The sequence below is a fragment of the Aotus nancymaae genome, unplaced genomic scaffold, assembly GCF_030222135.1.
Source record: "Aotus nancymaae isolate 86718 unplaced genomic scaffold, 86718_ANA_hifiasm-v0.15.2.pri h1tg000003l, whole genome shotgun sequence".
NCBI lineage: Eukaryota > Metazoa > Chordata > Mammalia > Primates > Aotidae > Aotus > Aotus nancymaae.
Genome location: NW_026988414.1, coordinates 28,022,200 through 28,045,365, shown reverse-complemented (window position 1 = coordinate 28,045,365; position 23,166 = coordinate 28,022,200). Strand labels below are relative to the sequence as shown.

General features: G+C 44.7%; 1 protein-coding gene across 2 annotated transcripts; it reads right to left on the bottom strand.

The window, feature by feature from the left end:
* Positions 1–7,685: 7,685 nt before the first annotated feature.
* On the bottom strand, positions 7,686–20,557 carry LOC135274860 (neuroblastoma breakpoint family member 4-like). 2 transcript variants are annotated; one of them, XM_064375942.1, is made up of 8 exons: positions 20,176–20,557; positions 18,657–18,756; positions 17,235–17,449; positions 16,107–16,188; positions 15,049–15,260; positions 13,860–14,096; positions 11,656–11,856; positions 7,686–8,694 (listed from the first exon to the last, which is right to left on the bottom strand). In XM_064375942.1, exons 1-8 carry the CDS (start codon positions 20,351–20,353, stop codon positions 8,615–8,617), a joined length of 1,305 nt encoding a protein of 434 aa, XP_064232012.1. In that variant the 5' UTR covers positions 20,354–20,557; the 3' UTR covers positions 7,686–8,614. The 2 variants fall into 2 exon arrangements, with proteins under 2 accessions (XP_064232012.1, XP_064232007.1); XM_064375937.1 differs by having other exon boundaries at positions 15,049–15,185.
* Positions 20,558–23,166: the final 2,609 nt, after the last annotated feature.

Here is a 23,166-nt window from a genome sequence, read left to right as displayed (position 1 = left end):
TCTAGCTTTGCTGCATGTAACATATACTTGATTTGAATTTATTGTACTGATATTAAACATGCATGCTGGATGTTTTCAAGTTGTGTTTTAGAAAACTTTAATAATATTTAATGAGTAAATACAATTACCATACTTTTCTTTTTTTTTTTTTTCTTTTTTTTTTTTTTTATTGCATTTTAGGTTTTGGGGTACATGTGAATAACATGCAAGGTTGTTGCACAGGTGCACACGTGGCAGTATGATTTGCTGCCTCCCTCCCCTTCACCTATATCTGGCATTTCTCCCCATGCTATCCCTCCCCAACTCCCCACCCCCCCAGTATCCCCCCTCCCCCCCAACAGACCCCCGTGTATAGTGCTCCCCTCCCTGTGTCCATGTGTTCTCCTTGTTCAACACCCGCCTATGAGTGAGAACATGTGGTGTTTGATTTTGTGTTCTTGTGTCAGTTTGCTGAGAATGATGTTTTCCAGGTTCATCCATGTCCCTACGAAGGATGTGAACTCCTCCTTTTTAATGGCTGCATAATATTCCATGGTGTATATGTGCCACATTTTTCCTGTCCAGTCTATCATCGATGGGCATTTGGGCTGGTTCCAGGTCTTTGCTATTGTAAACTGTGCTGCAATGAACATTCGTGTGCATGTGTCCTTATAGTAGAATGATTTATAATCCTTTGGATATATGCCCAGTAATGGGATTGCTGGGTCAAATGGAATTTCTATTTCTAGGTCCTTGAGGAATCGCCACACTGTTTTCCACAGTGGTTGAACTAATTTACACTCCCACCAACAGTGTAAAAGTGTTCCTATTTCTCCACATCCTCTCCAGCATCTGTTTTCTCCAGATTTTTTAATGATCGCCATTCTAACTGGCGTGAGATGGTATCTCAATGTAGTTTTGATTTGCATTTCTCTGATGACCAGTGATGATGAGCATTTTTTCATATGTTTGTTGGCCTCATGTATGTCTTCTTTTGTAAAGTATCTGTTCATATCCTTTGCCCATTTTTGAATGGGCTTGTTTGTTTTTTTCTTGTAAATCTGTTTTAGTTCGTTGTAAATTCTGGATATCAGCCCTTTGTCAGACGGGTAGGCTGCAAAAATTTTTTCCCATTCTGTTGGTTGCCGATTCACTCTATTGACTGTTTCTTTTGCCGTGCAAAAGCTGTGGAGTTTGATTAGGTCCCATTTGTCTATTTTGGCTTTTGTTGCCAATGCTTTTGGTGTTTTGGTCATAAAGTCCTTGCCTACGCCTATGTCCTGAATGGTTTTCCCTAGGTTTCCTTCTAGTGTTTTTATGGTGTTACGTCTTATGTTTAAGTCTTTAATCCATCTGGAGTCAATTTTAGTGTAAGGTGTCAGGAAGGGGTCCAGTTTCTGCTTTCTGCATATGGCTAGCCAGTTTTCCCAACACCACTTATTGAACATGGAATCCTTTCCCCATTGATTGTTTTTTTCAGGTTTGTCAAAGATCAGGTGGTTGTAGATATGTTGTGTCGCCTCCGATGCCTCTGTTCTATTCCATTGGTCTATATCTCTGTTTTGGTACCAGTACCATGCTGTTTTGATTACTGTAGCCTTGTAGTAGAGTTTGATGTCCGGTAGTGTGATGCCTCCCACTTTGTTCTTTTTGCTTAGAATTGACTTGGCTATGCGGGCTCTCTTTTGGTTCCATATGAAGTTTAAGGTGGTTTTTTCCAGTTCTGTGAGGAAGGTCATTGGTAGCTTGATGGGGATAGCGTTGAATCTGTAAATTACTTTGGGCAGTATGGCCATTTTCACGATATTAATTCTTCCTAACCATGAACATGGAATGTTTCTCCATCTGTTTGTGTCCTCTCTTATTTCGTTGAGCAGTGGTTTGTAGTTCTCCTTGAAGAGGTCCTTTACGTTCCTTGTTAGTTGTATTCCTAGGTATTTTATTCTCTTTGTAGCAATTGTGAATGGCAGTTGGTTCTTGATTTGGCTCTCTTTAAGTCTGTTATTGGTGTATAGGAATGCTTGTGATTTTTGCACATTGATTTTGTATCCTGAGACTTTGCTGAAGTTGCTTATCAGTTTCAGGAGATTTTGGGCTGAGGCGATAGGGTCTTCTAGATATACAATCATGTCGTCTGCAAATAGAGACAATTTGACTTCCTCCTTTCCTAATCGAATACCCTTTATTTCTTTTTCATGCCTGATTGCTCTGGCTAGAACTTCCAGTACTATATTGAATAGGAGTGGTGAGAGAGGGCATCCTTGTCTAGTGCCAGATTTCAAAGGGAATGCTTCCAGTTTTTGCCCATTCAGTATGATATTGGCTGTCGGTTTGTCATAAATAGCTTTTATTATTTTGAGATACGTTCCGTCGATACCTAGTTTATTGAGGGTTTTTAGCATAAAGGGCTGTTGAATTTTGTCGAAGGCCTTCTCTGCATCAATTGAGATAATCATGTGGTTTTTGTTTTTGGTTCTGTTTATGTGGTGAATTACATTTATAGACTTGCGTATATTGAACCAGCCTTGCATCCCCGGGATGAATCCTACTTGATCATGGTGGATAAGCTTTTTGATGTGCTGTTGTAGTCGGCTTGCCAGTATTTTATTGAAGATTTTTGCATCTATGTTCATCATGGATATTGGCCTGTAGTTTTCTTTTCTTGTTGAGTCTCTGCCGGGTTTTGGTATTAGGATGATGTTGGTCTCATAAAATGATTTGGGAAGGATTCCCTCTTTTTGGATTATTTGGAATAATTTCAGTAGGAATGGTACCAGTTCCTCTTTGTATGTCTGGTAGAATTCGGCTGTGAAACCATCTGGGCCTGGGCTTTTTTTGGGTGGTAGGCTCTTAATTGCTGCCTCAACTTCAGACCTTGTTATTGGTCTATTCAGGGTTTCAACTTCTTCCTGGTTTAGGCATGGGAGGAGACTACTGTCCAGGAATTTATCCATTTCTTCCAGGTTTTCTAATTTATGTGCATAGAGTTGTTTGTAATAATCTCTGATGATGGTTTGAATTTCTGTGGCATCTGTGGTGATATCCCCTTTATCATTTTTTATTGCATCTATTTGGTTATTCTCTCTTTTCTTTTTTATTAGTCTGGCTAGTGGTCTGTCTATTTTGTTGATCTTTTCAAAAAACCAGCTCCTGGATTTATTGATTTTTTGTAGGGTTTTTCGTGTCTCTATCTCCTTCAATTCTGCTTTGATCTTAGTTATTTCTTGTCTTCTGCTAGGTTTTGAGTTTTTTTGATCTTGCTCCTCTAGCTCTTTCAATTTTGATGATAGGGTGTCAATTTTAGTTCTCTCATTTCTTCTCATGTGGGCACTTATTGCTATATATTTTCCTCTAGAGACTGCTTTAAATGTGTCCCAGAGATTCTGGTATGTGGTGTCTTCATTCTCGTTGGTTTCGAAGAACATCTTTATTTCTGCCTTCATTTCAGTGTTTATCCAGTCAACATTCAGGAGAAAGTTGTTCAATTTCCATGAGGCTGTGCGGTTCTGGGTTGGCTTCTGAATTCTGAGTTCTAACTTGATTGCACTGTGGTCTGAGAGACTGTTTGCTATGGTTTCTGTTCTTTTGCATTTGCTGAGGAGTGATTTACTTCCAATTATGTGGTCAATTTTAGAGTAGGTGTGATGTGGTGCTGAGAAGAATGTATATTCTGTGGATTTGGGGTGGAGAGTTCTGTAAATGTCTATTAGGTTTGCTTGTTCCAGGTCTGAGTTCAAGTCCTGGATATCCTTATTAATTTTCTGTCTCGTTGATCTGTCTAATATTGACAACGGTGTGTTGAAGTCTCCCAATATTAATGTGTGGGAATCTATGTCTCTTTGTAAGTCTTTAAGAACTTGCCTTATGTATCTGGGTGCTCCTGTATTAGGTGCATATATATTTAGGATCGTTAGCTCTTCTTGTTGTATTGATCCTTTTACCATTATGTAATGTCCTTCTTTGTCTCTTTTGATCTTTGTTGCTTTAAAGTCTATTTTATCAGAGATGAGAATTGCAACTCCTGCTTTTTTTTGCTCTCCATTTGCTTGGTAAATCTTCCTCCATCCCTTTATTTTGAGCCTTTGTGTATCCTTGCATGTGAGGTGGGTTTCCTGGATACAGCACACTGATGGGTTTTGGCTTTTTATCCAATTTGCCAGTCTGTGTCTTTTGATTGGGGCATTTAGTCCATTTACATTTAGGGTTAATATTGTTACGTGTGAGTTTAGTCCTGTCATTTTGATGCTAGCTGGCTGTTTTGCCCATTGGTTGATGCAGATTCTTCATTGTGTTGCTGCTCTTTACCATTTCGTGCATTTTTGGAGTGACTGGTGCTGGTTGTTTTTTTCTATGTGTAGTGTCTCCTTCAGGAGCTCTTGTAAAGCTGGTCTGGTGGTGATGAAATCTGTGAGTACTTGCTTGTTCACAAAGGATTTTATTTTTCCTTCACTTATGAAGCTTAGTTTGGCTGGATATGAAATTCTGGGTTGAAAGTTCTTTTCTTTAAGGATGTTGAATATTGGCCCCCACTCTCTTCTGGCCTGTAGGGTTTCTGCTGAGAGATCTGCTGTGAGTCTGATGGGTTTCCCTTTGTGGGTAACCCGACCTTTCTCTCTGGCTGCCCTTAGTATTTTCTCCTTCATTTCAACCCTGGTGAATCTGATGATTATGTGCCTTGGGGTTGCTCTTCTAGAGGAATATCTTTGTGGTGTTCTCTGTATTTCCTGGACTTGAATCTTGGCCTGCCTTGCTAGGTTGGGGAAGTTTTCCTGGATAATATCCTGAAGAGTATTTTCCAGCTTGGATACATTCTCTTCGTCACATTCAGGTACACCTATCAAACGTAGATTAGGTCTTTTCACGTAGTCCCATATTTCTTGTTGACTCTGTTCATTCCTTTTTACCTTGTTTTCTCTAATCTTCCCTTCTCGTTTTATTTCATTGAGTTGATCTTCAACTTCTGATATCCTTTCTTCTGCTTGGTCAATTCTGCTGTTGAAACTTGTACATGCTTCGCGAAGTTCTCGTGTTGTGTTTTTCAGCTCCATCAATTCATTCATATTCCTCTCTAAGTTGTCCATTCTCGTTAGCATTTCATCAAGTCTTTTTTCAAGGTTCTTAGTTTCTTTGCATTGGGTTAGAACATGTTCTTTTAGCTCACAGAAGTTTCTTATTATCCATTTTCTGAAAGCTGATTCTGTCATTTCATCACACTCATTCTCCGTCCAGTCTTGTTCCCGTGCTGGTGAGGAGTTATGCTGCCTTGTAGGGGGAGAGGTGTTCTGTTTTTGGGTGTTTTCATCCTTTTTGCGCTGGTTTCTTCCCATCTTTGTGGATTTATCCGCCTATTGACTTTGTAGTTGCTGTCTTTCTGATTTTGGTAATTTTAAGTCTGCAGCAGCTGAACTCATAAACCCCCTTTTCTTCCCCCCAGGTGTTCTGGCCCAGGGGTTTAGCACTTTATGTTTTTCAGCTGTGTTGCTACCATTTTCCCTGCCCACAAGGTGGCAGTCTAGTCACACTCAGCCTGCAGAGGCTTCGCTGAGCTGCTGTGAGCTCCGCCCAACTTCCATGTGAGCTTCCCTGCAGTCCTGTGAGTGTAGTTAGAACTGCTTCCGCTATGCTGGCCCGCCCCTGTAGTGACGAAGTCTCTGTAGTGGCGGGTTGTCTTGGTTACGGAAAATTGCCCCGGAACTGCAGGGTGTTTCCCGATGGAGGACGCCCCTCCCCCACAGAGCTGGACCGTCCCGGGTTCAGCCGTGTTTCCAGAGGGGCCCTCTTTGTCTGGTAATCTCTTGGCTTGCCTCCTTGCCACAGCTCCCCTTGCTGGCCCAGAGGGGACACAGTCTCGTTCGCTTTGTTCAAGGAGCCGCTGCTCCCCGCCCCCCGTGCAGGCCGAGCAGCTGCTCCGGTCCAACCAGTGGCGCTGGGAACCCGGGGAGCTTTACCGCCTGTGAATCTCCTGGTCTGTGGGCAGTTAAAATCTGCTGCCCTGTGTGCCGCTGCATCAGCTGAAGCAGCGGCTCTGAGATTCCTGGCGCTCCCTTGCCCGGGGGTCTCCTGGCTTGGCTCCCTGCTTCAGCTCCCCTTTCTGGCTCAGAGGGAACTCTGTCTTTCTCGCTCTGCATAAGAAGCCACTGCCCCCCGCTCCAGGGCGTAGGCTGAGCGGCCACTCCGCTCAAACCAGCGGTGCTGGCGACCCGTGGGGCTTTTCCTCCTGTGAATCTCCTGGTCTGTGGGCAGTAAAAGTCCGTCTGGAAATGCAGCGTCCACTCACCCTCTGCGCCTTCTCTTGGAGGTGCAATCCCGACTTCCTCCTAAGCGGCCATCTTGGATCGATCTCCCCATACTTTTCAATTTAAATGAAGGTTCAGCCTTAAAAGTGTAAGAAAAATAAAGTTGTCATTCAGTAACTTGAAAAAATGAATAAATAAGTAAATAAATAAAATTAATTCTGGACGAAAGTTAAAATTTGAGCAGGGAATATTTATTATTATTATTTTTACAAAGAATGCCAGCAAAAACAAGTACATAGTAAAATTTTGAGATGGAAAATTTCCAATGTAAAAACAGAAATATATTAACTGACCCAGGCAGGGGTGATTAATTGATGATAAAATGCTCAGAGGGAGATTGTTAAAATACAGGATATTCAAGCTGTTTCAACCCACTTTCAAATTATAAATAAGGTGTCTTCATAAAAAGCTGAAGAGACATTTTGAGAGGGAGATTGTTAAAATACAGGATATTCAAGCTGATTCAACCCACTTTCAAATTATAAATAAGGTGTCTTCATAAAAAGGTGAAGAGACATTTTGAGAGGGAGATTGTTAAAATACAGGATATTCAAGCTGTTTCAACCCACTTTCAAATTATAAATAAGGTGTCTTCATAAAAAGGTGAAGAGACATTTTGAGAGGGAGATTGTTAAAATACAGGATATTCAAGCTGTTTCAACCCACTTTCAAATTATAAATAAGGTGTCTTCATAAAAAGGTGAAGAGACATTTTGGGTTCTGCATTCTGAAGTCATCTGAAAATGTTCTCATGATTAAATTCAGCCTAAACATTTTGCAAGGAACACTGCAGAGTCATGCTGTGAGCTTCCTGCCTCAGCCCATCTGCAGGTAGAGAAGGGCCAGTGTCTTCATCATCCCCATTATTGTGATACTAGGACGTTCCCTTGGTTAAGGAGGGGTCTATCAGCTCCGTCCCTTTTAAAGACAATCGACCCCCTCCTTAACCAAGGGCCAGTGTCTTCATCCTCCCCATTATTGTGATACTAGAATGTTCCCTTGGTTAAGGAGGGGGTCTACTGTCTTTATAAGGGAGGGAGCTGATAGACTCCCTCCTTAACCAAGGGCCAGTGTCTTCATCCTCCCCATTATTGTGATACTAGAATGTTCCCTTGGTTAAGGAGGGGGTCTATCAGCTCCGTCCCTTTTAAAGACAGTAGACCCCCTCCTTAACCAAGGGAACATTCTAGTATCACAATAATGGGGAGGATGAAGACACTGGCCCTTGGTTAAGGAGGGGGTCTATTGTCTTTAAAAGGGACGGAGCTGATAGACCCCTCCTTAACCAAGGGAACGTCCTAGTATCACAATAATGGGGATGATGAAGACACTGGCCCTTCTCTGCCTGCAGATGGGCTGAGGCAGGAAGCTCACAGCATGACTGCAGTGTTCCAACAAAATGTCTTTTCACGTTTTTGTTGTGTTCTTTGTGGTGACGTGGGCTGTTTGAAGCAGATAGGTGAGTTGTGCTGTTCAATGTTCTACATTCTGCAATTGCCCGAGGATTACCTCCTGTGAAATTCAGGGTAAACATTTTCAGCAAGAACACGTCATTGTTCATACTCTACCCTGGTAGAATCTTCTCTGCCTGCAGATGGGCTGAGGCAGGAAGCTCACAGCATGACTGCAGTGTTCCAACAAAATGTCTCTTCACCTTTTTGTTGTGTTCTTTGTGGTGACGTGGGCTGTTTGAAGCAGATAGGTGAGTTGTGCTGTTCAATGTTCTACATTCTGCAATTGCCCGAGGATTACCTCCTGTGAAATTCAGGGTAAACATTTTCAGCAAGAACACGTCATTGTTCATACTCTACCCTGGTAGAATCTTCTCTGCCTGCAGATGGGCTGAGGCAGGAAGCTCACAGCATGACTGCAGTGTTCCAACAAAATGTCTCTTCACCTTTTTGTTGTGTTCTTGGTGAAATGGGCTATTTGAAGCAGACAGATGAGTTGTGCTGTTCAATGTTCTACATTCTGCAATTGCCCGAGGATTACCTCCTGTGAAATTCAGGGTAAACATTTTCAGCAAGAACATGTCATTGTTCATACTCTACCCTGGTAGAGTCCTGGGTGACATGCTGTCTCCTGCCAGTGGCTCCACACTTCTGTTCTCTACAGGATGGGAATTGAGAGGAGCAAGGCTAAAGCCTGTCAATGCTGTGCATCCATCTGAGGATTGGTCTCCCTAGGTGTTGATCACAATTGGACTAGGATGGACTGTGGCTTCTCAAAGGAGCCTAGTGGGTTGAAATCATCAAGAGCATTCTGTGATCTAAAATTCAATCCTCTGTGAAGGTTCCCTGCAGGGTCATTATATTTGGACTTGAACTTGCTTTGCTGTCTTAGTTTTTTCTCATCAATTGGAAAAGTTGCCGTATTGGCATCGTTTCATCCTTTGCATCCTTCTGGTAGTATTTGGTACCTGTAGGGGAGGGAGAGAAAATAATCAAATCAGCATTTTTGTCAGGTCCTTTTGAAGGCTGAGTTTAGAGGGATTGCTAAGTGGTGATATCCCAGAGGCAAACTGATCTCTTCCTGGGAGCTTGAGCTGAGGGTGAGGGTTGGGCTGGCTGAAAGGGGAAGCACCATTCACAAGTGAGAAGAAAACACCACTGAATTTCCCTGAACTTCCAGTCAGCCTGCGGTGCAGGATATAGGGACCCTGCCTATGCCCAGCCGGCAGCTAGGAATATCAGCCCCTTTCCTCCTGATTCCTCTCTGTCTGGAGCAGAGTGATGGCTTTTCCTCCCAGTGAGGATGTGCTCAGCATCAATCATACATGCTCAGACAGAGGGCTGCAGAAAAGGAAGATCCTCTGCAGAGAAACCCACTCCCTTAAACTCCATGTCCCAGTCTTCTAGGGAGGAGCAGGAGGCCATGGGAAGAACTCTGGATATAAGAAGCAGCAGGAACCTCAGAAAACATCCACGTCCACTTCCGGCCTTTACAACAGAGGCATAGTGATGCCACTGGGATATGATTGAACTAAGGCCCCATGACTTGTTATTGACAACCCAGGAATTAGGACCCATGAACTAAAGCCATTTCAATAAATATTGGAGGAAGAGAGAGGAAAGGCTCCAATCTGGAGGTCTCAACAGTCATGACAGACTGCTGGGTCACCTTGGCTAGGACAGAAATAAGGTTTTACAAAAAAATATGAGAAATATGATGTCTATGGTGCTGGTTTGGTTGGTTAACATAATTTTTTTAAAGAAAAAAGAAATATGTTTATAAGTATTCTTTCAAAGAGGATCAGGAAAGAAAGAAAATTAAAAGAAAAAAAGACACTCAAAATGGAGTTAGCAAAGAGAGAGCAGGGAGTGTAATTATGATCCTACTTATTTTCCCCAATGCCTGGAAGTTGATTCCACACCTGGTTACACCCTGCGGGATTTCTAGAAATCTTCTCAATATCTAGATCCACAGAACTCTGAAGTACAAAGTGAAAGGATTAGTCTGTGTTTTACTACATTCTCCCCTCCCACTTATTATATTCCTTAAGTACATTTTGGGAAAGTTGACTTTTTAATACTTAATGTCAAGCGTCAAGAGTGACATAAAGAAGTATTCATATACAATCTCTTGTGGAATTTCAGTCTTGATTTGTTATTGCATTCTCTTCAGGAGAGTGAGACCAGTAAGTTCTTTTTCAGGGCTTTGCGGAAGGACAATAAATGACCAAAAGTGAAATGTTCACATTGCAGTGCTGAGCCAATTAGTGGGCTGTAAAATCTGTGTGGTTAAATGTAAACTGGAAGTTTTATTTTAAATTGCCAAAGAAAATACTAAATTCCACTGTATGTAATATGGGAGGTATTATTTCTGTACATTAGATGTTAATGTAATGACTATTTCTCACTTTGTCTTGTATTCAAAATTGAGCAAGTGAGCTTCAAGCAGAGGCTAAAGGTCTAATGTATTCATTTTCTTGGTTTTCTTCTTGATTGTTTCTATGCTATACAAACAGTGCTGTTGAGAGGGGAATATAGGTCCCATCACAGGCTGACGGAGGCTCAGCCTTTGGAGTAGCTGCATATATGGGGCACTTCCATGTTCGTGACCTGTGATCATAGAAGACCAGTGGTCCTTCTTATCTTTAGCCACAGATTAGAGTCACATGGGACTGTTTTAAAACTACACACACCCAAAACACACCCCAGGCCATGGAAGTGAGAATCTCAAGGTGTGAGTTCAAGGCATTCATCTTAATTCAAATCTCACCAGGTGTTTATTACATGGCAGCAGGAGATAGAGATACTAAATAGAACAACCCCATTTCCCATCATTTTCTTTCCTTTTGCTGTTTATCTCATGACTGGCTTTGTTCCCAGTGGTTCCATGGATTTTAGTCTTCTCTCTGACAACTTCAGTGAAATCTCTCTCTTATCAACTGGGCTGGGCCAAAGCAAAGACTGTCCTGTGGATAGATTCTTGCCTGTCATCTTGTGTATGCATAAAGCTGGTTGTGGAGTCACTTTTATCAAAGTTAATTCAGAAAATGCTATCTCATATAAACTGGCCTTAAGATTCATCTGAGTTGCATTTTTGACCCTTAACTGGACTTGTAGAAGTGGAAATGAGAATAAAAAGGAGAGAGGTTAGAATGACGTACCTCATGATGTATGCAGTTTTGAGGTCCTGCCCTCTGTATGTACTTTTGAAGTGATGTCCCTTGAGAATGTCATAAATGTCCTCCAGTTAATGTCAGCTCAAATGAGTCCATGAGGTGAGAACACCGCGTCCCTGGCAACTCCAGCTACATTGTCACAAGGCTACACATCTGGGGCTGAAGACTAAAGTGTATCCAGGCCAGTAGGGAACTCCCACCTGGTTCTAGTTTAGTTTTCTAAGTGGGAACCATTGTGCTCAGTTTTAACACTTCTCATTCAGAGGAACAAGAGACAGTTAATGGTTGAATCAGTCAGGATGCTCAAAAGCTGACTCAAGAGAAAAACCAATGTGTAAATGATGCATTAAAGCAACGCTCCCTGCAGAAAGAGACAATGGAGTTGGGGATGCTGGGAGGAAAGGTAAACTTCCCAGGAGAGTATGCAATTCCAGTCAAAGGACCCTGTGTTCAGCAGCTTAAACTGTGAATGTGCATGAGGACAAGGAGGTCTGGCTCTCCTGTGACCATGAGAGGGATGCTCAAGACAGCAGAATAAAGAATAGGGCAGAGTTCAGAGAGCAATGAGGAGATGGGGACAGAAAAGGCCTTGCATGGTGGAAGACCACGGGACACAAAGTTAAGACCAGACAGAGGTTACAGCAGCCACTGCAGAAAACAAATGGAAGAGAAAAAGCAGTGGGAGAACGAGCTGTCACCATGGACAGAGTGAAATAAGAAGTGAGTGCAGCTAAGGGTCATAGATGTGATTACCTCTGCGCCCCAAGTGTGAGGGGTAGGGATTCCACTTGCTGAACCGGGATTTTCTTTTAATCATCTTCGGTTTGAAAACACTTGAGAAATGAATGTTACCAATGAGCTGCTGCTCTCGTGTGTTGTCAGCTGGGATTTTGCAGGGATCATCTTCCCGCTGCGGAGTGCTCTTCATCCCGCCATAGGGCTGCGCAACCATCTCTGAAAACAAAATGACAGCCAATGGCATGCACTGGCACCCATGATCTTACTGTGACTTTCTCTTCCACCCAAAGGACGTCAAATTAGGAATGTGGCCTTGGACAAGAAAGTCCAAAGTGTGAGGGGAAGCCAGTAGAGTGACTTTAATATTTTCTGTTTTGTGGATCTTTCTTCCATTACTCAGTAAGGACAAGTTTGTCAGGAGACAAAGGCACTCCTGATTCACAAAAATATTCAAGAAACACAAGATTAAGAAACAAATAACTTCCACGTTGATAAGGCAAAAGCAAGGAAATCCCCCTGTATGTGGTCTGTGCTTTGGGGAGGGAAGAGATTATAAATGTGAAAGTTAAATCAGAGCTGAGTGCAAACAGGAGATGGGGATGGAAGGGCCTGGCAGGGTGGCAGCCCATGGGACACAGAGGTGAGACCAGACAGAGGTTACAGCAGCTGATGAGAGAAAGGAACCGGGGAAGCCTAAACCTGGAGAATTTACAAAACTTGCATCGTTATAAGGTCTATTGAATATACATATAAACCCTATGTAGCACACACACCAAATATACATAATATCTATGAAAAATGACATAAATGTATATATCTGTATGTATTAATCTAATAAAGAAATATTAGATAGGGATTTAGAAGATATTAAATGTAAGGCAGCAATCACTGTTCTGGTTTATCGAAATTGGAAAAAAAAATTACAAACATGAGAAGCATGAGAAAGAAACCATGTGGGAGAAGCAAATAACCTATTAGACAGCAGGAGAAATCACCAGGTGAGGGAAAATATGAATGAGACAAAAGCATTCACTCTGTCCTCTCACCTGGAGCCTGTTCAGGCTCTGGACTCCAGGGAAAGTGAGGAAGAGAGGGTGTGCCTGAGCCAGTGAGGTGAGTCTTGGCAGCGGGTGTGAGAATCCATAGAGAAGCAAAGGAGATTCCAGTGGGAAGAAATCAGTTTAAATAAGTTGTCACGGCACGTGTCAGGGACTGCGCATGCCCCAGTACCCACTGAGTGCCTCCCACGTGTCCTCTCCATGAACCCATATGGTGCTTGGGATCTCATGAGACCCTCCCTGCTCCTGGGGACAAAAGTCCTTTCATTACTTAGCCGAGGGCTCCAGGAGAAGCTACTGAGTGGGACAGAGAGTGAAGATGAACACGACCCATGGTTTTAAGGAAATCTGAGCAGAATTGTTCCCTCTGAGATGGAAACTGAGGACGTGGCTGTGTACATGAGTGGAGATGATGAACTAAATGGATTTTCATAAAAGAGACTGATGTGGACACTTTCCACGTGAAAATTGCCCTTTGTTTTCAAAAAGAGCGGAAAAACAAGGAGAAGAAAGATCTGGACATGTCATGAGACTGACTCGTGGGCCCAGGATTTACGCTGTTACTGAATGTGCCTCATATGTTATCACAGAGAGTGCCCGATAGTTGAGAATCAGCTTCATGAGGGATGGGGAAGGAGAGGAAGAAAACTGGCAGAGGAGTATGTGTGAGAAAGGAAGGGAAGAGGGGTCTCTAGAAAACAGAGAGCTTCACAATCGCTCTGCCTCAGAGACAACATAGTCTGTGAAGTCACTTTCTAAATGTAAAGTTGTCAGAAAGACAAGTGGATTAGATAACAGCTATTTATAGGTTTATCGAGTAATTGTTATTGAATCAGACCCTTTGGAAATTATAATAATACTCTCAACAATGATTACAGGCAGATACTATTTTTTAGGTAGCTCTGATGAGGAAACAGAGATTTATATCCCCAAAAGACAAAATCTTTGGCCAAAGTGAACAACCAGAAGGAGGCAAACCCAGGACCTGAGAGCAGATTTTGTCCTAAGCCCCAGGCTCTTGCTCACCTCACTGGGTTGGAGCATCACGGATTTCAACTTGACCCTGAGTGAGCACGGAGAGGTGCCCATTCTCTGCTCCACCCACAGCACCGTGACCACCAAGACCTGGATTAGAGCTTCCTACCCTCTTTCCTTCCCTACCTTGAAAGGAACATTGGGTCCCAGAATCAGCATTGGCTGTGAAGCTGCAGGTGGTGGGCGAAGGGCCCTGCCTGGCAAAGCCATTCCCACAGTCGAACCGTTGATCCAGCTGTAGTCCAAGACAATTGGGCACCAGGGTGCTTGGCTCCGGCTGTGTCAGTGAAGTCTCCATCTCTGACAGGTAGTAGCTCATGTCTCCACTGCAAGTCCCTTGGGGACGGGTCTCTTGGGTGGGAGCTGAAAGGAGAAGGGGCTTCAGTAGGAACAGTCTCAGTTTTCCCTTTGTTAAGTGCTCCCAGACACCCATCCCTGCTGTCCCTGCTTCTCACTAAAGCAATCCAGTGACCAAGGCCACACAGACAGACATCATGTAAATGCAGGGAAACATCTTTTAATATGTAGGCAAGGCTGTCTTTGACAGTGGCCTTGGACAAGCATGGAAACTCCATGGACATTGTGCTGGGGCACAAATTACATCATTAGAGGTGACAAGAGACATAGGAACTGAGCTAGAAGGCCTGACAGATACCTCCCGTACACCTCCTGTACACAGGTGGCTGTGAAGTTGTCCTACCTGCCTGTGGTCCAGTCACCTGATATCAGGGCCAGGGAGAATTGGAAAGCTATCTGACTCTCTTGTATCTATATTAAATATTCCATCCTAGTCCTCCCTCCCTCCCTCCTTTCTTCCCTCTCTCCTTTTCTCCTTCACATCCTTCTTTCCCTCCCCTTCCTCCCCTCTGTCCCTCCCTCCCTCCCTCCTTCCTTCCTTCTTTCCTTCTTTTTTTTTTTTTTTTTGAGACAGGTTCTCTCTCTGTCACTGAGGGTGGAGTGTACTGGTGAAATCATGACTCACTGCAGCCTCAACTTCCTGTGCACAGATGATTCTCCTACCTCAGGCTCCCGATTAGTGGGGACTACAGGTGTCGATCACCTCGCCTGGGTAATTTTTTTGTATTCATTTTAAAGATGGATTTCACCACATTTCCCAAGCTCATCTTGAACTCCCGAACTCAAGTAGTCCACCCGCCTGGGCCTCCCAAAGTGCTGAAATTACAGATGTGAGCCACTGCCCCCAGCTTCATCCTAGTTTCTGATTCAAATCAATGGGTTTGTATACAGCCTGTCCTCAGAATTGATCTTCCTTAGCCTAGACAGAGGTATGAGGCATGAAGAACATGGAGGCTACCTGGGAGAAAGTATGGCATTTCCTCATCTTCATTCTGAGAACATTCACTGTCTATAATCATAGCAGAGTCGACTTCGTCTCCCTCAAATGTTACTTTGGTGCTCCGGTGAGGCTGGTTGGAGTCAGAAGGGCTGTAGCTGTTTGAACAAGGGACAACACATTCCTCCAGTGAGTCCTGAGGGACTTCCTTTTCCTCAGCCTTCTGCACCTCCCTCACGAGCCAGGTAGGATAGAGATGACAAAGATTAAACCAAGAGGGATTCCCAGCTGGTTTTGATGGAAGGCATAAGGTAGTGGTTCCAGAAAGCAAAGGGGAGGTTCCATTTAAGAGAGAACAGGCAATCCTCCTCTATCTGCAACAGAGCATGGCTGCCTTGGGAACCAGAGAGGAAGAGAGCAGCTGGTGTTCATTGCACTGGAAAGACAGGAGCTGAGGAAGGCAGAGGCTCCGCTGCTTCTGTATGGTACAGTCTTCACAGCACTCACACAGAACCAAAGACAGCTGCCACACCGTGTGTCTAAGCTGGGTTGTATTTAACATGCTGTGGCCAAGGGAATACAGGTGTCTGAGCCTTGGTAGACTCCAGAGATGGTGTGCCTTGTAGATTGTTTTTAATTTTAACATTGTGATGTGAAATGTCAAGTTTTCCTGGGCACTTGTCTTGGTGTTTAACTTTGGTAGGTGCTTCCTAATTCCTGCGTGTTGTCTCCTTGTCATTTATCTTCCCTAACAAGAGTCTAAGGACAAGCATGTGAAAAGCAGCTTTTCATCTCATCCTAGCTTCACTACAGGGGAGGACAGGTCTCCTCTGTGTGTGCAGGAAGTCCCTAGGGCTAGTGAGCTCATAGAGGGTCATGCTTACAGGTGCCACGAAGACAATGGACAAGCATGTTAACAGGGCTGTTTCCTTGTTGGTGAGTGCAGGAAATCGGTGCACTGTGCAGCTGTCTGTATCCTGAACCTGCCATCTGTGACTACCTTCACCTACCTTGTGTTCTTTCTGAGACCTTTTCCAAATTTTACCACCCATTACCCACTCCTGAGTATTCAGTGTTACCTGGGGTCAGGTGATTCCTGTACTTTCTCGACCTCCTCGACCTCCTCATCTGTAACATATCCGTCATCATCTTCGTCACTTTCTGCAAATACAGAAGCGTGTATTCAGATATTTCCCACTTCACCCACCGGAAGCACAGTCAGCCCTATGTGCACTGAGACATGAACATCCATGTATGGGTCTGCATTGTACTGAAAACTCTCCTGTTTAGCCCTAAAAAATGCCTTGGCATGTTCTCCTGATCCATGAGGGAACGTGTTTCTGACCTGGAGAGTCACCATCAAGATGTGGCCAAATATTGAAAAGACTTCTTGCTCCCTGTATTACTGGAGGCTTGTCCAGCCTCTCTCTAAGCTTCAGCAGCTGTCTCCCCAATCTTGCCACACTTCTGATACCCAGGCACAGGCTTTGGCTCTGTGTCCTGTCACAGCTTGCATTGAAACCTGTATCTTTCTCTTAGAACAGGACAAACAAACTCGTCCCACAATACTCCCTATACTGGGAACTTCATGGGCCCTCCAAGTGACTTCCACTGTGCTACCCAGGGACCCTCTCTCCATGGGGAGTGCTCCAGTCTAGACCACTTCCTACCACCAAATGCCCTGACATCAAGTGCCTTCTCCAACACTACACAGCAAGGGGCTTGATCTCATCGTGAAATATAGTCATAACTGCTCCCACATTTGCATGCAAGAGACAATTTGTCTGCCGTTACAGATTCAGAGACAGGAACTCAGGAAGGATAAATTAATCATTTCCTCACAGTTGCTAAAGACATTGCTGAAGATAGAGCCTGGGAACCTTCATTCTTAGTCCAGGACTCTTTTTACTCTAACAAGCTGCCTCCTGTCACAGCCTCCTTCCTGTCCTTTAAAACTGGACAGATGCTGCCTCTTGCCTCAAAGACCATGTTCCACCAAGAAATGAGGAGACATCTGCAATCCTGTGACCTCCAACCCCAAGGGTTTCCCATGTCTGCTTTTGCCCAGGAAGTCCTGGTCACGTCATGGCTACAGATTTTTAGTGGAAAGAAACACTACCCATAAAATTGCCATTGTGGAGGTGTGGAGGTCTGGGGACTTTCATAAGCCTGGGGCTGTGTGTCATCAGGGCCTGTGTCCACCTTACCTACGCTGAGCTTGTTGACAAGACACTCTGCAAGCCTGTGCCCCTCAGCCAGCTGCTCTTGGAGGTCCTGACCCTGGGACTTGTCGGGGTCATCAGGAGTGAGGAGTGCCTTTAAATGCTGATTCAGTGAGCGGGAGGCCTCTTTCTCTTCCCGTAACTTCTCCCGTAACTGGGTCAGCTCTTTTGCCTGACAGCGAACCAGGGCTTTATATTGCCTATGGTGAGATAGCAGAGAACATTTAATAATGGAAAGGGATGAGTGATCAGTTCTAATACTGCAACGGAGGTTTATGTGAGCATGTCCTCAAGGAGCCCTCCAAGCAGAAGGTCACATGTTTGAGAAAATGCCTGTGGCCAAGAGAAATTGTATATATGTATTTTATATATATGTATTTTTATATATTACATGTATATTATATACATATATATATATTTTTGGCAGGGTGCAGTGGCTCATGCCTGTAATCCTAGCACTTTGGGAGGTGAAGCAGGCAGATTACCTGAGTTCAGGAGTTCAAACCCAGCCTTACCAACATGGTGAAACCCTGTCTCTACTAAAAATACAAAAATTGGCCAGGCATGATGGTGCATGCCTGTAGTCCCAGCTACTTGGGAGGCTGAGACAGGAGAACTGCTTGAACCCTGGAAGCAGAGGTTGCTGTTAGTTGAGATTGTGTGACTACACTCCAGCCTGGGTGACAGAAATGAGAGTCCATGAAAATATACATATGTGTATATATATATGGTATACATATATATTGTATTTATATATACAAAGGCTTCCTCTGTCTCAGAGAGAGCTCCTGTAAGATCCTCTGTGATGTTCCATTCATTTATTTCTTCTGTAAACAAAAGTCAGTGTCTTCCTAAGTCAATTTCAAGGGGATGTCCTTTCAGCTCCTCACTTTGGCCATGGACATTTCTATGTGAAAATTCACATAGTGCATCTTGCAGTGACTGGAAACAGAGCCGTGCACAGAAATGTGGTCAGGTGCAGATGGGATGAGTTGGAAAGATGAAAGGAGAAAGGAATGGCAGGTCAAGAAGGCAATATTGATTGAACGAATGAGTTGCTGCAGTCAGGAGGTGACTTTAAGAGTAAATGGGTGGTGATCACACACCATTTTGAGTGTATTAAATGCTGCTGGGTGGTTCATTTTCTTTTGATGAATTTTGGATATGCAAATTTCAACTCAACAATTAGTTGTTTTAAGAAGAGAAAACAAAGCTCAAGAAACAACTGCAACCCATAACTTGCTAAGATTACTGTCCTGTTTTATGAGTGTTTGTGTGAAATGTGCCTGCCATGTAAATGCCTGCCCTTGTCCTGGCCCAGCTTAGCTCCTGCTTCTCCCAGCTGAACTGCTGCACTTCAGAGATCACACCCCTGCCCACCTGCCTGTCCCCATGGCATCTGCTCACCTGAGCTCCTCAGCTTGCCCGAGCTTCTCTGCCAGCTTCTCCTCGATGAACTGCACTTCATCCCTCAGCACGGAGTCTATGTCTTTTTCCTCTTCACACTCTGAGAAGAGACAGTCATGCCTGCCTCAGTGGAAGGCTGGACATACTGGTGTGGTCACTGCCTGCAGGGCAGGTGGCAGTGTCTATCCCAAGGACAAAAGCATCCCCAGTACCAGATTGTAGTGAGGGATTTTTTTCATTTTTTATTATCAACCTCCCAACTTGCTGGCATCTGATACTCTCCAACTTAGAGATGGGGAAAAAGAAACTTCATTGACACATCGAGTAACTTGACAGGATGATTCACCTGGGATGAGGCAGAGTCAGAATTCATAGCCCCCGAGGTCTGGCTCTGAATCCTGGGACACTTTTGCAAGCCTTGCAGCCTCTCCTGTCAAACACTCTACTGGGGCATAAAGCAGTGATATCCTGTATAGTAGGAAAGGCCCTTAGGACGATGGGACTCATGGATTCCCTGGTACTGGGAATTTCAAGCACATATATGTCAAAGATTTAAAAACTCATATCTGAATATAATTGCATGAAATATGAGGCATAAGACCCTGAGGTCATCATAGAAATATGACCAAATACTAATAACATTTGAATTAAGTTAGAAACAGTAGGATGAAGGACTAATAGATAGTGTTTACTCTGTGCCAAGAATTGTTCTAGGAGATTTAGAAAAAACATGTCATGTAATTCATTGCAGCAGTTTACAGAGGTAGGTGTTATTATAGTACCCAATGAACAGATGAGGAAACTGAGGCACAGAGAAGACAGGCCACTTGGATGGGGCCCAGGAGACTGGCCCAGGCTCCCTGCTCTGCACACAGCACTGCTACCTCCCCAGTGTCTTATGTGCCGTCTTTCTTCCTCTTTAGAAAAAGAGCCTGTGCCCCAGGAAGCAGGACTTCCCTCTCCCCAGGGTACTCCCTGCTCTTCATGTTGTCACTTATGGATGCCACCGTTACTATTAGGAGCAGTCTCCTCTTTAAGCTCCTTAGAGCAGGTACTCTGTACTGTCGCCATGTTTCCCCTGGGGTTCCCTGAAGAGAGATTTGCCTATTGGGCCCAAAGAAGCTTAAACAGAATGGCAGTTCATTAGTTCCAGGCATTTAGACCAACAGACTAGATGTTATTTGTCTGCAGGATCTTCTAGGGTACAGAGAACATTCTGGTAAACATGATTGAGCATCTTGCTGAGAAAAGCAAGTGGTTCTGTGCCTGTGTCAGAAGTCAGTAAGTAGGATTTTAACTCTAGTCCCGCCTCACATCGGACTGCTAACGTGGAAAAGTTGCTAAATACGTTGTGCCTCTGTTTGCCATCCTTAACATAATGAAGCTAAAATACCCATTTCTGTTTTCCTAGAACTAAGGGAAGGATGAAATTAATTTTGATGAAGAGACTCTTCAGTATCTCACAGAGACGACAGGTGCTGATTCATCACTTCTGTGATGGTGACTCTATAGAACTTACTGTATTTCTTCAGTTTCTTGGCCAGAGAGTAGGCAGTAGCTTGAATTATAAGAAATTTCTCCTTGAGGTCTTCAAACTGCTGTTGGCTCTCTGCCAGCTGAGCTTGTAATCTCCAGTTGATTTCTAGAATATTCATCTCTGCCCTGTCATGGGACAAATGTGTGGCAGTTACCACCATGCTGATGTTTGTGGCAGGAGAGTTCAAACAGGGACTGGGGAGAAGAAACCCAAGCACATGATGGATCAAAAACTAGTGAAATCAACTAGGTTTAGTCAGGACTGAGGGATGACAACAGCTGGAATTGACTTACGATTGCGAAGGACTTAATCAACACCTCACAGCAGTTTCGAATCCTTAACAGCAAAAACAGTATTTACGTTGCCTGAGCTCAGAGCCAAAGGCACTGCCTGTAGCTCTGCCTCTGACAAGAGTGAGGGAGGTCTCAGCCAGTGCCAGGTAACCGTCTGCTGTTGCAATAATGGAATTATTAGAAAGTGGGGTTGTCATGGAATCTCAGGAGCCCTGCATTCCAACTGCCCAGGCTGTGCTGAAACCCAAAGCCCCCTGTTCTCACCTGAGAGTCACTGATGGGGACCATTTCCTCGGCAGTCTCTCAGTATTTGTGCACCTTTGTGACAGTGCTGCAGACTCACCTCTTTCTCAATACATCTAAGCATATTCCTTGTTGTTCATCTCGTGTGTGTATAAAATCATCAAGGTAGAGATAGTTTCCCAAGAAGTTACATTTTCTTAGTGGTAGTCAGGAAGTCACTCCACCTTCTCTAAGTTAAAACAGATCTTAAGGCTTTTCTACAAATGAAAGATATCAAACTTTAAGACTGCCATGATATCTTCTGGGTTCTGCATTTTTTGTTTCTGTACCTGTTGAAAAGTTAATGAATAATTTATCTTTAAAAATATTTTCTCCCCTGGCTCAGTATTCTCCTCGATGTATCCCATTATTATGTTGATTTTTTTTCTCTGACTGAGGCAGCATCTTGGCTTTTCATTACACTTAAGACCATTTCACATCCCTATGTGCAAAGCTCTTCCTCTATCTGTGGGTTGATTTGTTTCCTTAATGTCACTGAAGACTCGTTTTATACTTGTCACTTACCAATATCATTGTGTCCCACAAGAGCTCTTTTCAAGGTATCAAGTGATCAAAATCATTTGCGTATATCCCCTGAAAACATGTGTGAACATATATTTTTGGGTGTCTTGTAAACCTAATGCTATTTTTTTTGTTTTCATTTAGTTTTCCCATGTATTGAAAGGAACAGGGCCATGAAGGTCTTGATGTGTGTGTGATGGAGTATATATTGTTTGCTGAGCAGCGATGGCAAGGAACACCAAGCCATCCCCAGGCAAAAAACTGCTAGAATAAGTAAGCAATATGTACCGGTCATGCTCTAGTTAAACCTGTTCCCAACACACAGCATATTTGACATTGTCCCCATTGCTAATTCACAAAAGAGTGCTTTCTAGATTCTTTCTTTCTTTTTTTTTGAGATGGAGTCTTGCTCTGTCATCAGGCTGGAGTGCAGTGGCATGATCTCAGCTCACCAAAGCCTCTGCCCCCCGGGTTCAAGCGATTCTCCTGCCTCAACCTCCCGAGTAGCTGGGACTACAGGCACGTGCCACCACACCCCGCTAATTTTTGTATTTTTGATAGAGACAGAGTTTCACCATGTTGGCCAGGATGGTCTCGATCTCTTGACTTTGTGATCTGCACTTTTGTGATCTTCCGGCAGGCACTGAGTCTGTGCCGGGAGAATCTTACATCCGCGAGTGCCCTTTGGACGCCACCTGGGGAATGCGCTCCCTTTTCCCAAACGTCCCTCGGCTCCCGCTTCGACCGCCCCCCAGCGGTCCTGGGAACCCAACGCCACCACATCTGGCACCTCAACTCACATTTGGCGCCGCAACAGTCGCTTGGCGTCTCGGCCAGGGGTCCCACAAGGTGGCGCTCCGAGGTTCCGCCGAGGGTCTGCTCCGCGGCGCCTGAGAGCACGCAGGCGCGGGTGGCTTGGCCTGCTTGGGCTCCGACCCGCTGAGGCTCCGCCAGGCAGTTGTGGAAGCGACGGCCGGCCGGGACCTCCTGCCTTGCACAGCCGGGCGTGGAGGAGGCGACCGTGAGTGCCCCGGTGTGGGCGAGCGGGCCGAGCGGTCCCAGCAGCCTCCCGACCCGGCCATGCTGCGCTGGCTGCAGGGCTTCATGCTGGAGGCGGTGGCCTGCCAGAATGACGACGACTACTTCCGCTACGGGATCGTCTTCGAAGACCTGGGCTACAGCGGGGGCGGCGTGGTGGACATTGTGGAGCTCCAGGAGGGGCTGAAAAACTGGAGCTCCGCGTTTAACCCGAGTTCCGATGAGGTGAGGGACCGGAAGTTGGCACAGGCAGTAGGGAGAGACGCTGGGCAGCGGGTGAAGCCAACTCTGCCCTTTCCAGAAATGGTTTCAAAGGCCTTTGGAGTAAGGGTGGGGTCCTCCTCTGTGAGCCTCATCACGCAGAATAATGTGACCCAGCGAAAAATGTTCTTTTTTTTTTTTTTTGAGGCGGAGTTTCACTCTTGTTACCCAGGCTGGAGTGCAATGGTGCGATCTCGGCTCACCGCAACCTCCGCCTCCTGGGTTCAGGCAATTCTCCTGCCTCAGCCTCCCAAGTAGCTGGGACTACAGGCACGCGCCACCATGCCCAGCTAATTTTTTTGTATTTTTAGTAGAGACGGGGTTTCACCATGTTGACCAGGATGGTCTCGATCTCTTGACCTCGTGATCCACCCGCCTCAGCCTCCCAAAGTGCTGGGATTACAGGCTTGAGCCACCGCGCCCGGCCGCAAAACATGTTCTTAACCTGCTTCCTAAAATAGCCACTTTCCCGCAGGGCGCGGTGGCTCAGGGCTGTAATCCCAGCACTTCGGGAGGCCGAGGCCCGTGGATCACCTGAGGTCAGGAGTTTGAAATCAGCCTGGTCAATATGGCGAAT

What these genes read in the sequence shown, in the direction of transcription:
- LOC135274860 (XM_064375942.1), bottom strand. Translation starts at nt 20,353, where the DNA reads ATGGTGGTAACTGCCACACATTTGTCCCATGACAGGGCAGAGATGAAT. An exon ending in TGTCAACAAGCTCAGCGTAG is followed by an intron (nt 16,189 to 17,234) that starts GTAAGGTGGACA and finishes CTGTATTTGCAG; the next exon opens with AAAGTGACGAAGATGATGAC. An exon ending in CAGGAATCACCTGACCCCAG is followed by an intron (nt 15,261 to 16,106) that starts GTAACACTGAAT and finishes CTGGCTCGTGAG; the next exon opens with GGAGGTGCAGAAGGCTGAGG.